The 8671-nt window shown below is 54.6% G+C and overlaps 1 protein-coding gene across 1 annotated transcript in view; it reads left to right on the plus strand.

Annotated features, from left to right (window-relative positions):
• The window catches only part of ADAR (adenosine deaminase, RNA-specific), a 14271-nt gene extending 6033 nt beyond the window's left edge, over positions 1-8238 (plus strand). The window contains 8 exon segments of the mRNA XM_009999768.1: positions 105-351; positions 1058-1151; positions 4366-4494; positions 4610-4743; positions 5841-6023; positions 6505-6617; positions 7573-7700; positions 7998-8238. Of these exon segments, the coding sequence (XP_009998070.1) occupies positions 105-351; positions 1058-1151; positions 4366-4494; positions 4610-4743; positions 5841-6023; positions 6505-6617; positions 7573-7700; positions 7998-8238 (1269 nt within the window).
• The last annotated feature ends 433 nt before the right edge of the window (positions 8239-8671 follow it).

Consider the following 8671-nt stretch of genomic DNA (forward strand, 5'->3'; position numbering starts at 1 on the left):
ATCCCTGGGGGTGTTGAAGGGCAGGTTGGATGGGGCTTGGAGCAGCCTGGGCTGGTGGGAGGTGTCCCTGCCCATGCAGGGGGTGGGACTGGATGAGCTTTAAGGTCCATTCCTACCCAAACCATTCTATGATTCTCCGATTCTTGAGCCCTTCTGACCTCCCGGTGTCCCCGCTGCAGCTCCCGGTGCGCGGCAGCACCTTGCACGACCAGCTGGCCATGCTGAGCCACCAGCGCTTCAACACCCTGACCGCGCGCATCCAGCACAGCCTGCTGGGCAGGAAGATCCTGGCTGCCATCGTCATGCGGAGGGGCCAGGCTGGCCTGGGAGTGGTGGTCAGCCTTGGAACAGGTATGAGCAGAACCATTCAGGTTGGAAAAGCCCCTTGGGATCACCCAGTCCAACCATCATCCCTACTCTACAAAGTTCTCCCCTAAACCGTGTCCACCAAAACCACATCCAAACAATCCTTAAACACATCCAGGGATGGTGACTCAACCACCTCTCTGGGCAATCTTCTCCCACCCCTCACTTCCCCAGTAGATTCCCTGTCAGCTACAACCAGGGAATCCTGCCCTTCAGGGAGGTCAAGAAGTGTTCCCAGGGTGTCATGAGTGATCTGGATAGATGAGAACAAAGTCCCTGTGCCCGCAGCTGCGTCGCTGTTCAGCTCTGCCTGCATTGCTGCACACTGACCTGTGCAGCAGAGCCTGGGTTCCTCAGGTCGTGGAGCACAAGATCGCCCAGCTCCTCTCAGCAGGATGGGCCTCAGATCCCTTCCCAGTGAGCTGCCACACTTCCACTGGAGTGCTGTGCTGGGAAGCACTGTGGAACAGACACTACCCTTAAACCTCTTGATATTTAAAGCTCTGCTGCCCCTAAAGTAGCTCTTCAACTCTTTGTTTTCCTACCCACTTGGATCAGTGTAATGATTTAATCATCAGGGTGTAGCTTCTGCTGTTTGGAGCCCAAAGAAGTCAAACTTGAAGCAAGATGAAGCCCTCCCTGTCAAGCTTTGTGTTGACTCTGAGGCTTGTCCTTTCTTTTTGAATTTCAGGCAATCGTTGTGTGAAAGGAGAAGAGCTGAGCTTGAAGGGGGAGACAGTGAATGACTGTCATGCAGAAATCATTGCTCGAAGAGGTTTTGTGAGGTAAGACAAGGAGAAACCCAAAAAAGAGGGGCCTGGCAGGAGGTGCTGACTGCTTCCAGAGGGGTGGAGCTGTCACAGTTCCTTGCTGTGTTGAGAGAGGCCTCTGATCCTCTAACACCACTGTTTACCCATGTGTTGTTTAATAGGGGGAAGTTATTTCTGATAAGAAAGGGCCATGCCTGAACGGTGCCCAAATTAGTACTGAGCTGGAGACTGGCCAAGAGCCCAAGGGCTGCATCTGATGGACTTAAAATAAAGCATCTTGCAGAGTCTGCTGAGCTGGGGTGCTGGGCAGTCCCAGGCTGGGCCCTTTTGGCCTCTCTGCCTCTGGGTGCAGGAGCCTTAGAATCAGGTTGGGAAAGACCTTCAAGATCATCAAGTCCAACCATCCACCCTACAATCCCCAACCACTAAACCATCTTATGAAACATCATGTCTGCCCTTTTTTGAACACCTCCAGGGATGGTGCCTCCACCACCTCCCTGGGCAGCCTGTTCCAAGGCCTCACCACTCCTTCTGGGAAGAGATTTTCCCTCATATCCAGCCTGAACCTCCCCTGATGCAGCTTGACCCCATCACTGGTCACCAGGGAGAAGAGCCCAACACCCACCTCACCACAACCTCCTCTCAGGTAGTTGTGGAGAGCAATGAGGTCTCCCCTCAGCCTCCTCTTCTCCAGGCTGAACAGCCCCAGCTCCCTCAGCCTCTCCTCATCAGACCTGTTCTCCAGACCCCTCATCAGCCTGGTTGCCCTTCTCTGCCCCCTCTTCAGCCCCTCCATGTCCTTCCTATCCTGTGGTGCCCAAATGTGCCCTCAGTGCTCGAGGTGGAGCCTCACCAAGGCCAAGGGGCAGGATCACCTTCCTGGTGATGCTGATCACACTGTTCCTGATGCAAGCCAGGAACAGGATGTTTTCCTTCAGGAAAACACATCCACTGTGTTGATAAGTCTGAAATCCTTCTCTGTCAGTTGGAAAGGATTATTCCCAACTCGACTGCACAATTGTTCTTCTCTTCACAAACGTTTTGTGGCACTTTTTCCTATTCAACACAGGTGAGGTGATGTTGGCCTCTCCTTGCTGGTGTCTGTCCTGCCAGGATTGAGCAGCAGGATCTAGAAATAGGGCTGGCTTGGAAACCCCTCCAGGGATGGGGACTCCACCCTGGGCAGCCTGGGCCAGGGCCTGACAACCCTTCCCAGGAAGGAATTGTTCCCAAGATCCAACCTCAACCTCCCCTGGGCAACTTGAGGCCCTTTCCTCTTGTCCTATCCCCTGTTCCTGGGGAGCAGAGCCTGACCCCCCTGGCTCCAACCTCCTCTCAGGCAGCTGCATAGTCAGCAAGTCTCCCCTCACCTCCTGCTCTCCAGGCTGGACACCCCCAGCTCCCTCAGCTGCTCCTGCTCACCCTTGTGCTCCAGCCCCTTCCCCAGCCCCGTTGCCCTTCCCTGGACATGCTCCAGCCCCTCCATGTCCTTCTTGTCCTGAGGGGCCCAGAACTGACCCCAGGATTCCAGGTGTCCCCTCCCCAGTGCCCAGCACAGGGGGACAGTCCCTGCCCTGCTCCTGTGGCCACCCCAGGGCTGACACCAGCCAGGATGCTGGTGGCCTCCTTGGCCACCTGGGCACTCTCTGGCTCATGTTCAGCCCTTGTCAACCAACACCCCCAGGTCCTTTTCTCACGGGCACTTTCTAGCTGCTCCTCCCCAAGCCTGGAGCGTTGCCTGGGGTTGGTGTGACCCAAGTGCAGGACCCACAACTTGGTCTGGTTGAACCTCACACAGTTGGCCTTGACCTGTGGACCCAGCCTGTCTAGGTCCCTCTGCAGAGCCTTCCTGCCCTTGAGCAGTTCAACACTCCCACCCAACTTGGTGTCGTCTGCAAACTGAGGGTGCACTCAATCCATTCCTCCAGATCACTGATGAAGTTATTAAACAGGAGTGGCCCCTGTGCTGAGCCCTGGGGAGCATCACTTGCTGCCTTTACCTTGACAGTCCTGGCTGCTGTGGCAGAGCAGAGCCTGTCAGAGACCAGTGAGCTCCACCTCCCATTGCAAAACCAGGCTCTATCAAGCTGTGATTTCTCCTTCGTCCTCAATGCTGTGTTAGACCTCAAGATTTTTCCCTCAAGATTCTGTCCCCAGACAGAAGCATCTGGAGAAGCCTCAGTCATTGTAAACAGATCATGGGTTGTACTAATACCCCTTAGGTTCAAGAGCCTATGGGGCTGTTCAGTCTTAATGCAAACTTAGTGCTGACTTGAGGTACCAGGTTAACAACCAGGAAGTCTTCTTCATGCTTGAATCAGGTGCAAGGAGCAGCCAGTCCAGCTCCTGTTCCTCTCCCAGCACTGCGTCCCTCTGCTCATCATGAGATGATGCTTGTTTTCTATTGCATGTCAGCTGTACAACAGAAACCTGCTCCATTTCTGGCCTTTTCTGTAGCATCTAATGCAGTTTTCTGCCCCTCAGGGGTTCTCAGCTGCAGCTCCTGGTCTTTGGTCTACCCTGTGGTAGGAAACTTGGTGTGACAGAGGCAGAGCTTGGGACCCTGCTTTGTCCCAGGCTTGGGCAGTGGTTGGATTGAAGTTGATTGTGTGGAGAATGAATGAAGCAGCCAAGGAGAAGGACTTGGGGGTGTTGGGGCAGGAGAAGCTCAACATGAGGCAGCACCACGTGCTGGAGCCCAGAAACCCCCCGTGTCCTGGGCTGTCACCAGCAGCGTGAGCAGCAGGGCCAGGGAGGGGATTGTCCCCTCTGCTCTGCTCTGCTGAGACCCCCTGCAGGGCTGGGAACAGCTCTGGGGTCCCCAACACAGGGAGGACATGGAGCTGTTGGAAAGAGTCCAGAGGAGGCCCCGGAGATGCTGGGAGGGCTGGAGCAGCTCTGGAGCCAGGCTGGGAGAGTTGAGGTGTTGAGCCTGGAGAGGAGAAGGCTCCAGGGAGACCTTAGAGCAGCTTCCAGTGCCTGAAGGGGCTCCAGGAAAGCTGAGGAGGGACTTGGGACAAGGGCAGGGAGGGATGGGATAAAACTGGAAGAGAGAAGGTGGAGATGATATCTGGGGAAGAAATTCTTGGCTGTGAGGGTGGTGAGACCCTGGCCCAGGTTGCCCAGAGAAGCTGTGGCTGTTCAAGGGCAGGTTGGATGATTCCATGATTCTCTGAAGTGCTCCCTGTCTGAAGATCAAAGCCTTTTGACATGAAATTGTTCTTTCCAGGTTTCTCTACAGTGAGTTGATGAAGTATGACCCATCCAACCCTTCTTCTTCAGAACAGAGTATTTTTGAGCCGGCAGGAGGGAACAGACTAAAAATAAAGAGCAGTGTTACATTTCACCTCTACATCAGGTTTGTGTGGGGTCATGCAGGGGGGCAGCTTGTGGGTAGCACTGTCACATTGTCACTGTCACAGCCCTGGCCCTGCCTGTTTGCTGTGCTAACCTGGGGAGTGTTGTTTTTCTAGCACAGCACCTTGTGGGGATGGGGCGCTCTTCGATAAGTCCTGCAGTGACCAGGCCAGTGTGATGGGACAGACCAAACATCAGCCCCTCTTTGAGAGCCCCAAACAAGGCAAACTACGGACCAAGGTGGAGAATGGTGAGTGTGTTCAGTCCCTGCACACTGGGGTGGCTCTAGTCATAGAATCACGGAATGGTTTTGTGTTGGAGAAGACCTCTAAGATCATCGAGTCCCACTGTTCCTCCACCCCTGCCCAGTCCCCACTGCCCCAGGTCCCTCAGTACCACATCTTGGAAACCCCTCCAGGGATGGGGACTCCACCCCTGCCCTGGGCAGCCTGGGCCAGGGCCTGACAACCCTTCCCAGGAAGGAATTGTTCCCAGGATCCAACCTCAGCCTCCCCTGGGCAACTTGAGGCCCTTTCCTCTTGTCCCATCCTTTGTTCCTGGGGAGCAGAGCCCGACCCCCCTGGCTCCAACCTCCTCTCAGCAGCTGCAGAGCCAGAAGGTCTCCCCTCAGCTCCTGCTCTCCAGGCTGGACACCCCCAGCTCCCTCAGCTGCTCCTGCTCACACTTGTGCTCCAGCCCCTTCCCCAGCCCCGTTGCCCTTCCCTGGACACGCTTCAGCCCCTCCATGTCCTTCTTGTCCTGAGGGGCCCAGACCTGCCCCCAGGATTCCAGGTGTCCCCTCCCCAGTGCCCAGCACAGGGGGACAATCCCTGCCCTGGTCTTACTGGCCACGCTAGTGCTGATACAAGCCTGGATGCTGATCCTTGGCCACCTGGGCACACACTGGCTCATGTTCAGCTGGCTGAGCCTTTGTGGAGCTGCAGGGTTTCCTTACCCCTCTCTGCTGTTGTGGGATTTGAAGCATTCAGGGACCAAAGTGGGTAAAAGGGATGAGTGCATTAGAGAGAGTCCCTTCCCCACTCTGCCTATGGGACTACCAGGCTAGCAAGAGTGCAGCTGAAGTTTGCTGCAAAGCCTGTGTCTCTGCCCTCCCTTTCAAGCAGTGTTTCATTCTGCTTCAGCCACATGAAAAAGTGCTTGTCTGTCATTAATACTGAGTTCCCTTTTTTCCTGTGATGCTGAAGTGTTCCCAGAGCCTGCTGACAGACTCCAGCACTCACTTCATGCCCATGCCTAGAAGATGAGTTCCCTGTGCAGTTGCTGGTGGGGTTTGGATGTATTTGTGTCTGTTTCTTTACAGAAAAGCTTTATTTTTCCCTTGTACAGGGGAAGGCACCATTCCTGTGGAGTCAAGTGACATTGTGCCCACCTGGGATGGGATCCAGCACGGGGAGCGGCTGCGAACCATGTCCTGCAGCGACAAAATGCTGCGCTGGAATGTGCTGGGCCTGCAAGGGGCTTTGCTCTCACACTTCATAGAGCCTGTTTATCTCAGCTCTGTCACGCTTGGTACGATACCCCCCAGTCCTGCCTGGGCTGGGGGGGATGTGCTGCCCCCTCCTTAGGCTGCAGCCACAAGTAACCTCCCCCCCAGTGATGGGAGAGCTGGTTTGTGGCAACTGCAGGAGGAACAGACTGAAGTGTTGTCCTTGGCAGGGCTGTGCTGCTGGGAAGTGGGAAGGGACTTTGTGGATGTTACGCTGTGGGTGGAGTGGGTTTTTTCCAGGGTTCTTGATGTTTAGAAGGTGCATGTGACCTGGGAGGGTGAGACAAAAATTCCCTGATTGTGTATTTAAGGAGAAACGTTGCAGGCTGTAAATCTTCATCTCACACACCCAGGGTATATGTAGCCCTTGCTGATCCACCTGGCCTTGAGCTTTCTGGAGCCTTGAGAAACACTGTGATGAGACAGGCTGTAACTCCCAGGGCTTTACCCATCCACCATCTGTGCTATCCCTGTTTCCTAACACCTGCACATCTGTTTTCACAGGTTACTTGTACAGCCAGGGCCATTTAACACGTGCCATCTGCTGCCGCGTGGCGAGAGGTGGGAATGCGCTGCAGAAAAAGCTCCAGGCTCCATATCACATTAACCATCCTGAGGTACTGTGGGCTTGGCACCTCTTGACCTTTCCGTCCCCAACTTCCACCTCACCCCTTGGGTTCAGGCCTCCCTGGGGCGCTCAGGGTGGGATGGGACACATGGCAGAAGCTCTGCAGCCAGGGTCAGGAGCTTGATGGCCAGAAACCTGCCAGCTTTTGTGTCTGAGGGAGCTGGGGGTGTCCAGCCTGGAGACCAGGAGACTGAGGGGAGACCTGCTGGCTCTGCAGCTGCCTGAGAGGAGGTTGGAGCCAGGGGGGTCAGGCTCTGCTCCCCAGTGATGGGACAAGAGGAAAGGGCCTCAAGTTTCCCAGGAGAGGCTGAGATTGGACATTAGGAGAAACTTCTTAACTGAAAGGGTAATTAAACACTGACACAGGCTGCCCAGGAAAGTGGTTGAATCCCCATCCCTGGAGGTGTTTCAAAGCTCTGTAGATGTGGTGCTGAGGGGCATGGACAAGGTAGAGGTAGGTTAATGGATGGATTCAAAGGTCTTTTCCAACCAGAACCACAGTGCCTGGGGTTACTGGCAGTGTCCGAGGTCACTCCTGTAGCCTCCATCTCAGTAAGAACCCAGTGCTTGGTCCTCTTAAGAATTTCATAGAATCATGGAGTGGTTTGGGTTGGAAGGGCCCTTAAGCATCATCTAGATCCAACTCTCCTGCATTGGCAGGGACACTTCCCACTAGACCAACTGAACCCCTGCCTGCAGGGGATGGAAACTCCTTGGATTTCCCATGTCCCAGATAACAGACCAAGCGTGTCTCCCTCAGGAGCAGCAGCTGGAGATTTGGAGTTGGGGGTAACTGAGGTTTAAAGCACCCAAACGTCTTGGGGGAGGAAATTAACATTAGATTCTGCCTCAGGGGATGGTGGGAGCCATGTGCCCCCTCCCCTGGGAAGAGGCTCCCCTGGTGCAGCAGGATGGGGTCAGGAACCCTCTTGCCTCTGGCGCAGGTCGGGCGGGTCAGCGTGTACGACTCGGCGCGGCAGACGGGCAAGACGAAGGAGTCTTCAGTGAACTGGTGTCTTGCTGATGAAAGCGAAGTGGAAGTCTTGGATGGCACAAAAGGGAAAGTAGATGGGTAAGAAGAGCCTTTCCTGACTCTGCTTTTCTCTCCGGGGAGAGGGGGGGCAGCTCTGGAGTCAGGAGCACACTGTGCTCTTACAGCACCTTGGGGAGGTTGGAGAGAGGGATTTGAGAGCAATGTAGGCCAGTGCTCCCAAAGCAGGACAAAACACTGCCCAGCGCCTCTAGCAGAGCTCCTCTGAGCCAAGAGACCTCCCAGGAACTCCACTGTGGGTGTTTCCCTGAGCCCCCTGCTCCTCTGCTCTTCTGAATGTCATGTCCTTCACCACTGCCTTTTGTCTTCCCCTCCCAGCCCAAAGCTGGAGGTGTCTCGTGTGTCCAAGAGGAAAATGTTCGCCCTGTTCCAGCAGTTGTGTGCCAAGAACAACTGCACAGACCTGCAGCACCTCTCAGTGTACTCGGATGCTAAGGAGGCAGCCAGGATGTACCAGGAGGCCAAGCAGAACTTCTTCAGTAGCCTGGAAGAGCTGGGCTACGGCAGCTGGATCCGCAAACCTCAAGAGGAAGATAATTTCTCCATCCCTGATGCATAATGAGACGCCCTGCATGGGGTGGGGGGTGAGTGTGCACAGGTGTGTGCAGGGACATTTTCCTCCTCCTTTCACCACCTTTGTTTTGAAGTTGAACCAGGAGAGTGCAGCAGTTTCCCCTGCAGGCTTGGCTGCCATCTCTCTGGTCTTGTTACTCTGAGACCCTGCCCTTTCTCTTTTAAAAACGTGCATGAAAAGTTACTGTCTCTTTTTTAAGCTGGGACAGGCTCAGTCCCTGTTGGCTTTTATCTTTTCATCTCCTCTTTTTTTTTTTTTAAAAAAAAAAGAAAGTACAAGAAATCGGAGGGGTTCTTGGACTGCAGCCTTTTGGACCGTGCACTGTAGATCCCTCTGGCAGGTTTTGAAGCAAATTTTCTCTTTTAAGAAAAAAAACCCAAAAAACCAACAACAACAAAAAAAAAGCTGACTGGCTGGT

The sequence above is a fragment of the Chaetura pelagica genome, unplaced genomic scaffold, assembly GCF_000747805.2.
Source record: "Chaetura pelagica isolate M959 unplaced genomic scaffold, ChaPel_1.0 scaffold686, whole genome shotgun sequence".
Taxonomy (NCBI): Eukaryota; Metazoa; Chordata; class Aves; order Apodiformes; family Apodidae; genus Chaetura; species Chaetura pelagica.